The sequence below is a fragment of the Anabrus simplex genome, chromosome 1 (genome assembly GCF_040414725.1).
Source record: "Anabrus simplex isolate iqAnaSimp1 chromosome 1, ASM4041472v1, whole genome shotgun sequence".
Taxonomy (NCBI): Eukaryota; Metazoa; Arthropoda; class Insecta; order Orthoptera; family Tettigoniidae; genus Anabrus; species Anabrus simplex.
Window position 1 is genome coordinate 31,676,212 of NC_090265.1, and position 17,551 is coordinate 31,693,762.

General features: G+C 41.7%; 1 protein-coding gene across 1 annotated transcript in view; it reads right to left on the reverse strand.

Moving 5' to 3' along the window:
* Window positions 1-1,765: 1,765 nt before the first annotated feature.
* The window catches only part of mAChR-B (muscarinic acetylcholine receptor), a 34,816-nt gene continuing 19,030 nt past the window's right edge, over window positions 1,766-17,551 (reverse strand). Inside the window, exons 2-3 of the mRNA XM_067144729.2 lie at window positions 12,136-12,566; window positions 1,766-3,960 (exon numbers count right to left, since the gene is read on the reverse strand). Coding sequence (XP_067000830.1) covers window positions 1,766-3,960; window positions 12,136-12,566 — 2,626 coding nt within the window. The remainder of the gene's footprint in view (window positions 3,961-12,135; window positions 12,567-17,551) is intronic.

The window sequence follows — 17,551 nt, forward strand, 5'->3', positions numbered from 1 at the left end:
CCACTCAGCCTCGGGAGGTCAACTGAGTAGAGTGGAGTTCGATTCCCAACTCAGACATCCTGGAAGTGGCTTTCCGTGGTTTCCCACTTCTCCTCCAGGTAAATGCCGGGACAGTATCTAACTGGAACCAAAGTCTCATGCTCCAGGACACTGCCCTTGAGGCGGTAGAGGTGGGATCCCTCGTTAAGTCCGAGGGAATACCAACCATGGAGGGTAAACAGGTTAAGAAAGACAAAAGAAAAAGACACCTCCATACAGGCAATGAAGGCCCTTGGATGAGTGGAGGGTAAAGGCTTCCACCATTGTTAACCGCGGCACGTGATGGGGTAGAGTGGTTAGCTCTACTCCCGGCCGCCTTTGTCCCCAGGAATTTACCTGGTACTCATTTTGGTATAGGCTGAGTGAACCTCAGGGCCATATGCACCTCCGGAAGTGGAAATCTTGTTTCTTAAATTTCACGACTTCCTGACGGGGATTCAAACCCACATCCTTCCGGGCGAACCGAGCACGCCTTTACCGCCTCGGCCAGGCAGCCCCTGATTAACAAAGAAAGTTTATTATTATTATTATTATTATTATTATTATTATTATTATTATTATTATTATTATTACCTTAGCAAAGTCCGGTGTATGCGCTTAAAATAAACCAATGGCGGTACGTTTCCTAAATCGTTATGTTTGGCAATGGTCTGACACGAAATAGTTGATGATGGGTGTTATGAATCGAGATATTCGAGTAGGAATTAGGAAGAAGAAAACAATATCATGCGACTGAGAATGTAAAGATAGTCCAAATATGCAGGCAAATATGCTCTTATAAATGGCTAAATATGATCCAAAAAATTAAAAATATCACCAAAATTAATGTACTTCCGACGAATGATTATCACTAGTTCTTTCGTATAAAAGGTACATTTCATTATACAATCTTATTGAACTACTTCAATTAACATCCTTCCTAGTTCTTTTAACTTACTTGCACTAGTCGGTTCAAAACATTGTAAAATATACATTTATATGCACTGTACAGGGATTAGAAACGTCCAATTCGTGCTTTATTCCAACAAGTAACCGAAACAGAAGTCGGAGAAGAAACACGTAATTTCCTGAATTTCCGAACCTTAATCATAACTATACCTCTTCACTGCTGATTGTACGGGTAGTGAAAACTTTACTTGTCGTCTCTTCAGGGATATTCATGACTTATACAAAGTTGGAATGCTGGAAATTTACACTCATGCGATGAAAGTTTGGTTATGTTGATGCACCTAATATTAATGCATCTAGTCTCTCTGTGGAACATATTACGGATTTCTTTACCCGGAGTAGAATTCTTACAAGATAATTGTGTTTAGTTATTCACAATAGTAACAATTGACTTTAAGGTGAATGCAACAGTTCATGCTAGTATTTTCAGCAATGATATGCCATGATCAATTCACATACAGCTTTGTTAGAAGAACAAAACAAAAACAAACGACATAAATATAATTTTCCATTTTACAGCTACGATCGAATACTCCGTACCTCATATTAAAGAAGAAAGTTTCAAATTTCTCAAATTAAGAAGTATAGACCTCATTGTAACAGAGGAAGGTAATCTGCTTCAACGGGGTCATAAATATCCTCCTCCGTGGTTTTTGATTGTTCACATAGTGACTTATAAAGTAAATGATTGACTCTAGCAAGCAGCCAACGCTTCTCTTATGGCTAACATCATTATTTTGTTTTGGCAGATAGATCGTTATGAGAAATGTTTTATTATTCACGTCATATGTAGATCTCCTTTCAGAATGCGAGTGAACGTCTTCTTGAACTGCTGGTTGGCCAGGGCGTAGCAGAACGGGTTCATGGGGCTGTTCGCGTAACACAGGAAATAGGAGAACATAAACAAGTGTTCGTTAGTACAGGGAGGAGTGGCGCAGAAACCCTCGACCAGTGCCAGGATGTGGTACGGCGTCCAGCAGGCCACAAACGCGCCCAGGATGAAGGAGATGGTGCGGAACGCCTTGCGAGCTCTGTTCTCTGACTTGGATTTCTGTCTCCCAATTCCAGCTCCAATCTCTTTTTTTATTTTCTTGACCTTAAGACGTTTTCCGATGGTTTTTACAAATTCTTTCCTTGAACCTCCTCCTTCTTGATTTCCGGATCCCTTCCTACTGAGAGAACATTTTGATGTTGCTTCATGGGCGTCAGTAGTGGGGTTTCCTTGTCCTAGTGAATTAGACGTGGTAGTCGTTGGGGTTGTGTTGGTGGCTACTGTGGTTCGTTCAACTGGATCGACTGTTGATATCTCCGTAGTTTCCGGAGCAGATGGAGGTACAACACTGGTGACCGGTCTGTTGGAGTCCTCGGTGGTAAGAGTCACCTCTGTGTTCACTTTGGTGATAGGCAGACTTTGAGGTGGTGGCTTGGCTGGTGGCGGTGCAGTCACCGAAGCTGACTGTTGCGCGGCAGCTCGCATTAAAGCGGCTTGCAGGAGCGAGGTATTTCCTATCCCTGTAGCTACAGCAGAAGACGTCATCGTATGAATGGGAGAAGGAGGAGCTGTAGTGGAAGCATTAGCCATGCTCAGGGACGAAGGTGGACTTTCGAAGATAGGGGAGGGGACTATAACTGAACTTTCATCCATAAAGCGAAGATCAGCGCCATCCAAACCAACTAATATATCGTAAGTCATAGTAAATAGAGTCTTGGGCCGCTCTGAGGTCGAAGGTGGACTCTCTGATACTGGAGGGCTACTCTGAAACTGCTCTGGAGGGGGAATTATAGCTTGACTAGGCGCAGCCAGAGTGGTAGTCACTATGGGGGTGAGGGTACTGCTGCACAGTTCTGCAACAGCTGGAGATTCCACTATAGGATTGTCTGTGTCTAGCAGGGACTGCTCAGGGATTTGTGGTAAGGGTGCGGTAGGTCCTTGAAGCTCAGAGCTGGGTGTGGTCGGAGTTAGTGACCGCCTTGACCCTGGCGGCTCGGGCAACTTCACGGGGATGGATCCGTTTACTCGGTTCAGAGCTTGGAGTGCCCCTGACTGCGCTACCAACCCTACCAGTGATGGCCTCTTCCTTCCCCATACTTGTTGCGGTGGCGCCGCCGTGCTGTCCTCGTCAGATTCGAACGCTGGACTGCTCGAACGCTCCCCCTCAATGACGGTGACAGCGTTTGTAGTGACAGGGAGAGTACCTCGTCTTTCCGAGAAACTCGTGGTCTCCGCTGTCGTTGTTGTAGTAGTTGTTGTGGTGCTGTTCTTCTGTGACGATGTCTTTTGACTAGAACCTGAATCCCCTGACCCGGGACCACTGTTTGCTGTTGCTGATGCTACAGTAAGTCCAGCTGAGGGAGCAGTAGCGGGTTGTGTTCCTCCCGTGGCAGGGGCTGGTAGAGTCTTGGGCTTGTCTTGACTTAGGAGTGTGCTCTGTGTCTTGGATATTCCGATGCCTGCAGCTCGACCCGCCATCCCCGACATCGCACCAGCGCTTAACGCCACCATGGACTGCATTTTGCGCTGTTTAGCCTCGCTCTTCTTCTGCATGTCATATGCTGTCTTGTATATCCCACCGTATAACACGAAGAGTACCACCAACGTTGTCCAGTAGTAGCCGATGATGAGGGCGGTGTTGAATACCGGATCCTTCAGGAACTGCACGGCACACTGACCAGGCAGGAGATCCCTATAGCCGATGAAGTGCTCCCACCCGAAGATGCTGATAAAGAAGAGCAGTGCTGGGATGATCCAGGTAATAGTAACCATCCAAATGACGCGGTTTTTGGTCCGCCAGCTGCGATACTTGGCAGCTATCTTCACCGAACAGAAGCGGTCGATGGTGATGAGGAGGACGGTGTACTGCGAGACCAGACACACCGTATAGTCCACGGACAGCCAGAGGTCACACAGGATTGGCCCCAGGTCCCAGTAGCCCATCAGAACGTATACAGTGTAGAAGGGCATCGACACTGTACCTGAAACAAAGTAACGCAATGTTTTGAGTTTCTGTTATATACATTTACTGATTTAAAAATTATATATGAGTGGTAATTGTTTTCAAAATGATGGGTTTTAGATTAAGTTTTTACCACGAATTACTCCAGTTCAGGTACTCAGGTTTCGACCTTTTTCGAAGACATGTTCAGCGTACAAATACAATAGAAATAGGTAGTTAAAAGCCTTTATTATCCGTGGTGAAGTTAGGGCTCCTAGCGCTATCTTACACTTAACTCCTAACGATACATATATTATTATTCATTAATACCAAACCAAACCCCATGATGCAACAGCCCCGAAAGTCCATGGCCTACCAAGCGACCGCTGCCCATCCTGAAGGACTGCAGAATACGAGGTGTCGTGTGATCAGTACAACGGATCCTCTCGGCCGTTATTCTTGGGTTTCTATACCGGGGCCGCTACCTCACCATCAGATAGCTCCTCAATTGTAATCACGTAGGCTGAGTGGACCTCGAACCAGCCCTCAGATGCAGGTAAAAATCCCTGACCTGGCTGGAAATCGAACCCGGGGCCTCCGGGTAAGAGGCAGGCACGCTGCCACTACACCGCGGGGCCGGCTATTATTCATTAATATGGTAGTGTAAAATTTTACTTAAAATACTAAGCCAACAAAATAACATTAATGCTCAAGACAAATATTCATATACACACAAAAAGAGGAACTACCTACACAATAAAGCCTTGAAAAATATTAACTTCATTACCAGTTCAGAAATGTAAAAGTAAAAGTACTAATAATATCTCTCTATGCGTCAGAATGCGTCGGAAATGTGCTCTCGCTAAGTTCGAACAAAAAAAGAGAGATATAAATATTCTCACATACTTGGCCCAAACTACAAAATACGGGATCTGCATAAGAAAATCCAGGCAAGAAATCTACTCTAAGATAGAGAAGATCACGGACACATTGCGCAAACGCAGGGCTCGCCTCTACGGTCACCTACGACGGATGGACGACTGTCCATGGACAAAACGCATTTTTAACAATTTCGACTCAAAAACACGCATTCCCTGCTAACTTAATGTCAAGAAAGACCCCGAAGATGTGGGTCGATGACCGTATGACGGCACAAACGAGACCTTTTCAGAATTAGCATTGTGACTGCTGGAACTTCCCGAGATGAGAAATGGTCAACTGGTACAAAGTGGTCGGCTAAACGCCGTGTTCGACACAGCAAGCTCATGAAAACGTACTGGATCAATCGGAAATTAAATAAACGTCGGAATGTAATGAAATTTATCGTCGTTCCTAGTTGGCCGATTACCGAATAATAAATAGAAATTATTAAATAAATTGAACTAAATTTAATTCGAGATACCGTGTTAACTTAATATTTTCTCTCACTTTACACTTACAACACCTCATAACAATAATTTATTCAATCCGAATCAACATCTCAAAATTCTCCACACAGAAACCAAGGACTTTATATTTAAAAAAATATAATACGTCCGTCTCTGTGGTGTTGTGGTCTGTGTGATTAGCTGCCACCCCCAGAGGCCCGGGTTCGACTCCCAGTTCTGCCAAAAAATTTGAAAAGTGGTACGAGGGCTGGAATGGGGTCCACTCAGCCTCGGGAGGTCAAATGAGTAGATGCGGGTTCGATTCCCACCTCAGCCATTCTGGAAGTGGTTTTCCGTGGTTTGCCTCTTCTCCTCCAGGAAAATGCCGGGATGGTACCTAACTTAAGGCCACGGTCGCTTCCTTTCCACTTCCTTGCCTATCCCTTCCAGTCTTCCCATTCCCCCCACAAGGCCCCTGTTCAGCATATCAGATGAGGCAGCATGGGCGATGTACTGGTCGTTCTCCTCAGTTGTATCCCCCATCCCAATGTCTCACGCTCCAGGACAGTGCCTTTGAGGCGATAGAGGTGGGATCCCTCGCTGAGTCCGAGGGAAAATCCAACCCTGGAGGGTAAACTGATTAAGTAAGACAAATATAAATACTAAAGTGGGTAAAGAAATATAACCAAGACACATGTATAAGTGAACGAAATTGCTTGACTGAACAGTGTGTGGTTAATAAATAAATTGCACAGTTCCATTCCTTAAATTATATACGCTGCCCGATTCTCATTTGTCTGTACCTTGTGTTGACGTCTAAGGTTCACACTTCAGCAGGTGTCCTGCTCCATGGCCAAATGGTTAGCGTACTGGCCCTTAGTCACAGGGGTCCCGGGTTCGATTCCCTACCGGGCGGGAAATAACTATAATTGGTTAATGTCGCTGGCACGGGGGCTGGGTGTAATGTCGTCTTAATCATCATTTCATCCTCATCACGACGCGCAGGTCGCCTGCCGGCGTCGAATCTAAAGACCTGCACCTGACGTCCTCGGACACTCCCAGCACTAAAATCCATGCGTCATTTCATTTCATTTCATTACTACAGAAGGTTCGTCTAGCAGATTTTAAATATATTTATTATTTTATGTTTTTGAGTTCATATGCACATAGAGTCTGTAACAGAACGTAGCATGCCATTTCTGTTGTATTTGTAGCCTGATAATAGGTTCTTTCCAACACGCAGTTTGCTGTCAGTACATGGACCCATCCATATACCTCTTTATACGCATGCGCTGACTTCGTATCGGTTCCGGGATTGATACACGATTGGGTTGTGTTGGAATGGATTCTCGTTCATGAACTCCAAGGAATAGGAGTAACGCAATTACTGTACTAACTTGGTGTAATGCCGATATTTTCCCATATTGGCCGTAATGTCTTTTATGATGCTCACTTCTTTCATATCGATTTGTAATATCTTGAGCAACTCCTCGGCTAATGCGAAAATGCTCGAAAAACCCATTTTCATTATACTGAGGAAAAGTATCTTCTGAAAAATACTTCGTATTTCAATTATATTTTGTTTCACCTGGTACCTTTTGTGCCTTCATAAACTATAGGCCTAACGTAACACAATACATAAATAAGTAAAGAAAGATGTTTATTTATCGTCACCTAAATAATTTTCATTTCTTTTTATTTTTTTGCGAAAAATAGTACCTCCTCTTCTTTACTGGATGAAGAGTGTAAAAAATCGTCGTCACTCTCCATCCTAACCTCAGTAACCAAACAGCTGATTAATTTATTAATTGGAGAAGAGCGCGCAATGTGCATAAAAAACTGCTGATTAAGGAACTCCAAAGAAATCAGCGTACGGCAGGAGGTAACGATACAGTGTTTCTGCGCATGTCACAGAAATGCACGGCTCAGTACATGCTTTAGACTGCGGACTAGTTCCGACCGCCAGGGATCAATGCGAAGATTTAGTTGGAACGCCTGACTGCAGTACACGGATGGATACATGAACGCAATTTTGGCTGTGTTGGAAAGGATTTTTCGTACTGCGCATGCGCAAGGAGACCATGTACTGGTACAAGGACTGTGTTGGAAATAACCTAATAATATGTGATAATTGGATGGACTCAGCTACCGCGACGCGATCTGTCTGCTAGATCGCAATTTCGACGTTTCGTTTTACTCTAGGCCTACTAGATTACAGAGTAAATCGAAACTCTCTTGCGAGTCTAAAAAAGCTGAAGATGACTTTGAAAATGTCGCACCCAAACTAGAGTAATTCGTGGTAAATTCTACATCTACAACTCATCATTATGAGTAAGAAACACATCTCTTGAGCACTTCTTCAGTTAAGATAAGGTATCTCAGGAACTATATGCTATAGATGACAGTAATTTGTGATTTATAGTAAACATCCTGCTGCAGTATCCTAGCTACATTGGTTGCTATGATTTCACTTCCTATCTGGTGCATTTGTGGTAAGAATTATGGTAGCATCGAAGTTTTGTAAGTGGCATTATACGTTCAAGTGTGATTTCTTAAAAACTACTTTTTGTGAATGTTTCCCATTTTCTCGGAAACTATTTAAGGCGACACTCCGGAAATAAAAATCGATATTTTGATGATTTTGGTGATTTTTTTACTACTGAAATTGAATGGATTGAGTTTCTTTTTCCTCGTCACGAAGTTATTCCGCTGAATTCAAACAATTTATCACTGTAATAATGCTTTGTTGACCAATTGTAATTTTATATTTAAATCCAATTTTTCTCCCACAATGTTCTGCTAAATGTAACACAATTTGTATGGTATATGTATCACAGCTATATTAAGAAACCTGCGTATGGAATTTTTGATTACAGAATTTCTTCATGTAGTAGGGATTTTAAGTCCAAAATTTTAGAACATAAAAATTACATACATTTTAGTACAATATATCTCCTTATATAAATTACATACAGAAAAATCGAAAAGTAGTGCTTTTAAAAGAAGTATTATCTAGGTAGTAACGAATTTACATTAACACATTCATTAAATTTCATGAAAAAATGGAAAACAAAATTTGAAAAAAAATTGGAAAAAATTAATTGTATATGAAAAAAGTGTTCGTGATATATCTACTTTTATGTAGGTGACATTTCCACAAAGTTTTGTGTAAATCCATGCATTAGGTAAAAATATATTTTACCTCCGAAGTGTCCCCTTAAGCTAGAGCTCTGAAATGCTTACATCTCATTAACAACATTATTGCTTTTATATGGATCTTCAATAGTAGATATATCACACATAGTTTGATCATAAATATTTTAGAAATAAATTAATTTAAAAATTAAGAACTTGACTTAAAAAGTCCATATCTTGATTTCTAATACTGGTAGAACCAAGAAAGTAGATCAATAAATGTACCGGATGTGAATCTATACCCTATCAAAATTTTGTGTTATTACTCCGGGCAGTTCAAGGGAAACCGGGATGGAAATCTGCTAAATTTAACATTACCCTTACTTAAGGCGATACTTCGGAGATAAAAGTATATTTTTACCTAATGCATGGATTTTCACGAAACTTCGTGGAAATGTCACCTACATAAAAGTATAGATATCACAAACATTTCTTCCATATAGGTCTACAAATAATAGTTTTTCCAAAATAATTTTTTGAAATTTTTAATTCCATTTTTTCATGAAATTTAATTAACATGTTAATGTAAATTCGTAATTAGGTATATAATACATCTTTCAAGAGCACTAAGTGTCGATTTCTTTAATCATAATTCATATAAGGAGATGTACTGTACTAAACTTTGTGTAGTTTTACGTTCTAAAATTTTGAACTTAAAAATCCCTACTACTTTAAAAAATTCTGCAATCGAAAATTCCATACGCAGGTTTCTTAATATAGCTGTGATACATATACTAAACAAATTTTGTTACATTTGCAGAATATTATGGGAGAAAAATGGGATTTAAATGTAAAATTACAATTGACAAACAAAGCATTATTACAGTGATGAAGTTGTTTGAATTCAGCGGAATAACTTCGTAACAAGAAAAAAGAAACTCAATCCTTTCATTTTCAGGCATAAAAAAGTCACCAAAATCACCAAAACATCAATTTTTATCTCCGGAGTATCGCCCTAAATCTTTAGCCAGCAGAAGATACAGTAAAATTGGCTTGGGATTGTAAACTTACTGCTTTTCTCTCTTAATAATGCGACATTCACCGTCATATCTAGTTAGTATTGTTGATCAGTTTATGAGTGTCAGTGAGTGTTAACTGTTCAAACACGTCTGCTTTTGTCTGCTGTTGTTTTTTTACAATTCGTGGAATCTTTCCAGGTACTTAAGCAATATCAAACAAGTAACCGGAACAGGGTTCGAATAGTGTACGTGCTGTTATTTTAAAAAGGAACATAGGAGTTAATCTGCACTATATTTTCATTCTGGTTATTTCTGAACGAGGGGCTGCCTGGCCGAGGCGGTAAAGGCGTGCTAGGTTCGCCCGGAAGGACGTGGGTTCGAATCCCCGTCAGGAAGTCGTAAAATTTAAGAGCCGGGCTGAGTGGCTCAGACGGTTAAGGCGCTGGCCTTCTAACCCCAACTTGGCAGGTTCGATCCTGGCTCAGTCCGGTGGCATTTGAAGGTGCTCAAATACGACAGCCCGTGTCGGTAGATTTACTGGCACGTAAAAAGAACTCCTGCGGGACTAAATTCCGGCACCTCGCGTCTCCGAAAACCATAAAAGTAGTTAGTTGGACGTAAAGCAAATGACATTATTATTATTATTAAAATCTAAAAAACGAGATTTCCACTTCCGGAGGTGCATGTGGCCCTGAGGTTCACACAGCCTACACCAAAAATGAGTACCAGGTTAATTTCTGGGGGCAAAGGCGGCCGGGCGTAGAGCTAACCATTCTACCCCATCACGTGCCGAGGTTAACAATAGTGGAAGCCTTTACCTTCCACTCCTCCAAGGGGCTTCATGGCCTGTACGGAGGTGACTTTGCTTTGCTTTCTTTTATTTCTGAATGAGTAGGAGACAGAAGAATTTAAATCTGGCTCTCTTGATGTCTCATATAACTTCTAATGAAGAGGAATCCCAAGTTAAAAATACACGTCATTAAAACTTGCAAGAAGAATGGGGTAATTTAATCAGGAATGCAGAAATAATAATCCAGAGCTTTAACACGGGTAATTACAGCAATATTGAAGCAGAAGAAGAAAATATTGCGGGATTTGTCAATAAAGTACCAGCAACCAGTACCACAGACGTAGAAACTTTACTAGAGGCTGAAGTTAGTCCCACATTGAATAGAGTAGTAAATGAGCTGGAGTCTTAAACAATGTTATGAGACGGGCAGCAGACAATGGGATGAAAAATCAAGTTGTGGGATTCACCAAGAGAAAAGTCCTCTCAACTGTAATTATTCTCTTGATGGGATGATAGAATCTCATGGAGGAATAATGTAAGTACCTATATGTTAATATAAGGAATGATCTTCAATGGGATAATCACATTAACGAGGTAGTTAAAAAAGGTTACAGATATCTCCGCATGGTTATGAGAGTATTTAGGGGTTGCAGTAAGGATGTAAAGAAGAGGTCGTATATGTCTCTGGAAAGACCGCAGGTAGAGTTAGGCTGGGAAGACTTGGGAGTAAAGAGATGAGATGCTCGGCTATGTGGTATATTTCGAGCTGTCAGTGGTGAGTTGCCGTGGAATAAGCTTGAGTGGAGTTTTCAAAGGTAGGAAGGATCATAGAAAACCTGCAAGCTGTTTTCCAGTCATTAACGGGGTCAGGGATGGAATGAATGAAGCGGCGAGGATAGGAATTGTGCCGGCTGCCGAAGCCTGTCGCACTCCTCTGGGGCAATGATTACAGTAATAACTGACAGATGAAATGAAATGATATTGGACAGTGCTGCTGGAATGAAAGATGACAGGGAAAACCTGAGTACCCGGAGGAATCCTGTCCAGCCTCCGCTTTGTCCAGCACAAGTCTCACATAGAGTGACCGGGATTTGAACCACGGAACCCAGCGGTGGGAGGCCGACGCGCTGCCGCCAGAACCACGGAGGCTTTTAGGAAAGGTCATAATATTAAGATAAAGTTGGCATTCATGAGGACGGATTGGGGGCAAATATTCATTTATAGGACGAGGAATAAGGGATTGGAATAAATTATCAAGGTAAACGTTTGATAAATTTACAAGTTCATCGAAAATATTTAAGAAAAAGCTAGGTAAACATTTGATAGGGAATCTACCAGCTGGGCGACCGCTCTAAATGCAGATCATGGATGATCGATATTTGATTGATAGATAGATAGATAGATAGATAGATAGATAGATAGATAGATTGATTGATTGATTGACTCATTGATTGATTGATTGATTGATTGATTTATTGACAGTAGACAAAGATGTTGAACTGACAGATGTACCGTACACGAACTACTGTGTGACGTGATAAGAAAAAGGAGAAAAACGGAGAGACGAAAAGTGAAGTACAATCGTGGTGAAAGTTATAGTTTTAGTGGATCATATTTATTTTTTTGATGTAGTTAACACTTTTAGCATAGAATATTTATAACTTAAGCTGGAAAGATGTAAGTACGTATTCCTCACGTAAATGGATCTAAATCACAATTCACTGTCCAATAACAGAAAGATTGTATAAAATACTATTGCGGAGAAAGGTTTACACAATTTTTTGGTAAAATTGCAAGCAACATGAAATCAAATGTAAAAGTCCAAGTATGTGAGAAGTAGGAATTTATCAGTTACCCTCTCTGTGTTTAGAGAGATAACAAGAACAAATGATGGTGATGTTTACCGATGAGCATGTCGGTGGCGGCCAGCGAGGCGATGAAGTAGTTGCTGGGCTGGCGGATGGTGCGGTCCACGATGAAGGCCAGCAGCACGAGGATGTTTCCGCCCACCGTGAGGACGATACAGATCCCGAGGCAGAGCGCGATCAGCACCGTCTGCCACAGCTCGAAAGGCGGCAGCACGGGTGATGGACCAGGAAGCGGAGTGCCCGTTGCCGAGGTGCTGCCCGTCACATTCTCCGTCATGTTCCCGAGCACCGAGCCGTTCCAGTCCACCGCCGCGCCGGAGTCGTAGTCTCCGTACGGCGGGAACATCTCTCCTGTCTCCCACAGTGGCCTGCTGGACGAGGTGGCGTTGTAGGCGTCCAGGCACTCCTGCCCGATCGTCCGTTGGTACACATAGCGGCACAGGCGTTCGCGTTGCTTCTTGAGCTTCCTGAAACACGAACAGAGAGTCACATTAGATCTCCTTGTACAGGGTGGGGCAGAACAACTCGTTTATTTAGAAATTCAATTAGAAAATAAGTAATTGAGATACATATTTAATTATTTGAACAGCATCAAGTACAACATTTACATTTTATGTTTACACAGTTTTAAAGATGTTATCAAGCAGATGGCGTTCATTATTCTCAATAAACTGTATTAATCAAACTCGGAAGTTTCATTCAACTCTTTCCAGGATATCGATGGGTATGTCGGTAACGACTTGACAAATGTTGTTCTTCACTTAGCCAAGGTCTGGGGACGATTGTTGCAAACAATGTGTTAGATAGCCTCATAAAAAAGTCGCAGGGGGCTAAATCAGGCGACCGTGCAGACCAGGTCCCTCAAGGAGAATAGGCGTCTTGGGAAGTGTTGCTGCAAAACAGCCATTGGCACACCGCTGTGTGTGCCGTGGCACCGTCCTCCTGGGACCATATACATCCATCTTGTTGAGTGCTGGTAGGAAAAACTCCTGAATCATGTGAATACAATGGGCAGCAGTTACCGACCCTGCTCGTTCGTTTTCTTCAAAAAGCCCTGGACCAATCATTCTAACTCGCAATAGTGCACACCAAACAGTTGCACGTTGAGAATGTAGGGGACGCTCATGAAGTAGTCTGGCGTTCACAGGGCTCCAATAGTGCACATTCTGCTTATTTACAGATCCCGAAAGATGGAAATGAGCCTCATCACTGAAGGAAACAAGTGTATCGTGAGGTATGTACTTATTTATTAGATACACCCTACGGAGGGTCATTTTACACTAATAATAAGTTTAAATGGGAATAGACAACAATGTTAACTATCAAGAATAAATTATTAACAATAACAATGTTACAACAATGGCAACGATAACCGGCAAGTGTCGGTTACAGAATCAAAGATAATTGAAGATCTGGTTGGTTGTATAAATACCACCACCGTCTCAATCCTATATACTGCCTGCTCTATGCTATGCGGTTAACGTGCTTCTCAGCGTGAGCTCTTAGTGTTACGAACCTCCGCTAGGGGCGCCAGCTAACGCACCCAACTTATCTCCGTACCCACGTTATTGTGTTCCAGTGCGTTTGCATCAAGCATTTATGTGTGTGTCCCTGGTTGTAAAATGATTAATTGTTGTGTTCTTCTCTGTATATGAAAGCAGGAAATCCAAATTCTTCAGGTGTGAGGATTCCTGTTATCCACCCAAGTAAAGAACTTTGGTCAAATTGGCTTAACGCTATATCAAGGCAAGGATAAACCAAGGGTAATCAATGGATTTCATTCGATTATTCCCGTGTTTGAAGCCTCAATTTTAGAGATGGAGGTAAAAAATAAAACTAAAATAAAAATATATTGAAGCCAGAGAGCGTGCCTAGTCGGTCTTCGAATTATCCCCATTACCTTCAAACCAGAAAAATAGCTCCACGAAAGACCAGACAGCGACAAGATATTTCTTCGGAAGAAATCTGTGATGAAACATGCTCTTCAACCGCAGGAAATAGTATCAATCGAAGTCAATATTCTAACGAGTAAGAATGACAGCAGAGGTCAGAAAATCAGACATTAGAGGCTACGATCAAGAATTCTGAGACTGCGATAACAGCTGATGACTAACCATAATAAAGTTAAAAGACTACAGAGACAATTCGAAGACAACCCAGAAATTGATCGTTTGAAAAAAGTAAAGGAAGCAGCCAAATAGAATGAAAAAACGACCATTTTTAAAAATCAAATCCAAAATTTTCGCAAGCCAAAATCCGGGCAGTCAGAACAAATCACGCGCTACTACGCGGCGTGGGGAATGGTATCCCAAACGGTTATGAATATGGCAGAACTGGTCTTGTGTCAGCTCCGTCACGAAGTACTCTGGACAGGTAGCGTAAATGGAAAATGTTGATTGTATTTGTCGGGATATCCCAAGGAAAGACTTAGAGCAGAATGTAAAACTCTCAGACCAACTGACAGGAGTGTAACTGATCGCTGATTAAATGGCTAATTAGGTACGGCTCCTCTAGAACCGAACCAGTGACAAGTTTGCTTGTGTGGTCAATGTTGAAAGTGTATGCGCCACAGATATTGTAAAATCTCACGCTCTCGCGAATAAACTGTTGTGTTTTCTTGTAATCCGCCTTTCAGAGAAGTTATCTAGTCCTGCTGCCTACTTCCTCGTTAAAGGCTTAGAAGTCTCCGATCTATCCCTTGTAGCTCAGAAATGATTACTGTAATGCCTTTCGGAAAAACAATCTAGATTTTGTGCATTTCTATTCACCAGCAGATAAAATACTTATAAAGGTTGAATGATGATTTCATCAAGTACGTTAAAATAATTCGGTTGGAATCAAAACGTGAAAAACTTAAGTGTCTCACTAATGAGACGGCAGATGCTGTCACGCTAACTGTGAAATCTATAGTGGAATGTGTCTCTTATCTGTTACAAAATCGGTTATTTTATGTTCTCGCTAGATGATTTTCTGGAGACGCAATAGATCTATTTAGTTCAGTGAGATTGGGTGGTGGATTTAATGACATGACGAACGCACGCACTGCATTATGTGCTATAAAATGTATCCTGAAAACTGGTCGTAAACAAAGGGTCAGCGAAATAGTGATAGAATTTTTTTTGCGCCCACTGCTGGTAAATAACAGTAAGAAAAGTACGGAAAAGGTGCTCCGTTATTCGTGTCGAGAAAATTCTGAAATTGGCATGTACCATGCAGCATGGGATGATCCTAATATAATATCTACTGTATTATTTTACGTTTCTATATCTTAAGGCAAGCTCAAATGTCGAATGTTAGTTTCTGTATGTGCATTATCCTCTCAATTAGTAACATGTTAAAGATTATTTTTCATTTTATATTGATGTTACGGACCAACTCTCATCTAACCAACATGTTCTCTGGGTGCGGTAAGTGCTGCCATCTGCAATGTCGCTGTAAACGCAATTCTCGTGGCAGAGAGCAGGCAGTATATAGAGATTGAGACGGCGGTGATAAATACCGGTATCCAAACAAAAAAATAACAATCATCTCATCCGTATTGTTTCTGTTATGTTTTCTACGTTACGGTATATTACATTATTGTTGCCATTGATACTTTCACGGCCCGTTCTTATAGACATGATATAGGCTTTTGGGCTTATGCCGTGTCAAGAAAATAAGGTGAAACTCTTCACATTTCGCAGAGAACTTAGCTCTGCGTCTTCAGAAGAAAATCTCGTCTGTTAACGAGGAAGGCTTCTCAAAGAATGCGAAGTTCTCCGCGAAACGTAAAGAATTTCACCTTATTTTCTTGACACGGCATTAGCCCAAAAGCCTACATTTTGTCTACATTTCATTATTAATTCTTGATTTCCATTGTTCTGTAGTTCTTAGTGGACCGAGTATCTCTTTCCATCTTGTGTATCCTTTCTTCTACAGTGGACTTTTCCAAACCACTTTCTTGATTATTTCTCCCAAATATCTGAACTGCTTTACCTTCCTCATTCGACCAATTTCTGTTGTTAGAAATGCTAGAGAGTTGTTTATATTGGCCATTGTTGTTATTATTATTATTATTATTATTATTATTATTATTATTATTATTATTATTATTATTTTATAATCTCTTTACCCTCCAGGATTTGATTTCCCTCGGATCCCACCTCTACCGGCTCAAGGGCAGTGTTCTCAAGCGTGAGACATTGGGTCGAGGGATAAAACTGGGGAGAATGACCAGTACCTCGCCCAGGCAGCCTCGCCTGCTATGCTGAATAGGGGCCTTGTGAGGGATGGGAAGATTGGAAGGGTTAGACAAGGAAGAGGGATTGAAGCGGCCGTGCCCTTAAGTTAGGTACCATCCTGGCATTTGCCTGGAGGAGAAGTGTGAAACTACGGAAAACCACTTCCAGGATGGCTGAGGTGGGAATCGAACCCACCTCTATTCATTTGACCTCCTGAGGCTGAGTGGACCCTGTTCCAGCCCTCGCACCACAATTCAAATTTCGTGGCAGAGCCTGGAATCGAAGTCGGGCCTCCGGGGTTGGCAGCTAATCACACTAACCACTACACCACAGAGGCGGAATTTATGATTATTATTATTATTATTATTATTATTATTATTATTATTATTACTTTATTATTATTAACTACACAAAAAAGAACACCAGTACAGAACAGGCTTCGAGACACCTGTTGTACTGACAGCATCCGGGGAGTGGTTGAAGCGATCTCACTCAATCTTATCTAAAGTGTCTTCATGGTCAGATTTGTCCTTCAGGTAAAGCTACACAGGACACTTCTGAAGTGAAGTCTGCAGCACGACTATATCCGTCAGAAAAGGACCATCACACATGAGTATCGCGGACACTTCTGAAGTGAAGTCTGCAGCACGACTATATCCGTCAGAAAAGGACCATCACACATGAGTATCGCATTCTGTGGAGATTATCGGGCTGGAGCCTCAGAGTGTGAGAGCTTCCTCCTTCCGCCCAGGTGTTAGTGAGCCATGAACATACAATGAGTTGCTTCTCGCACTAGTTCGGTCATTTGTAATGCAGCTAATAGTGTGTCTTTCCGTCCCACTAACATATAGTAGTACGTTTTCATTGAAAGTGCTAGGTCGCAAAAGTTTCGCAACATTTGCCATAACAATGTCTTTACCAATATTCTGTAAATTAAACCTTCATGCATGCAACGTTTGCATATCCTGATTTTGGAGGCTACAATGAAGTGGGTTTAGTGCTAAGAGTGTCCGAGGACATGTTCGGCTCTCCAGGTATAGGTCTTTTGATTAGACTCCCGTAGGTGACCTGCGCATCGTGATGCGAATGAAATTATGATGAAGACGACACATACACCCAGCCCCCGTCCCAGTGAAATTAACCAATGCTAGTTAAAATTCTCGACCCTGCCACGAATTGAACCTAGGACCCCTGTGACCAAAGGCCAGCAAGCTGACCATTTAGCCATGGAG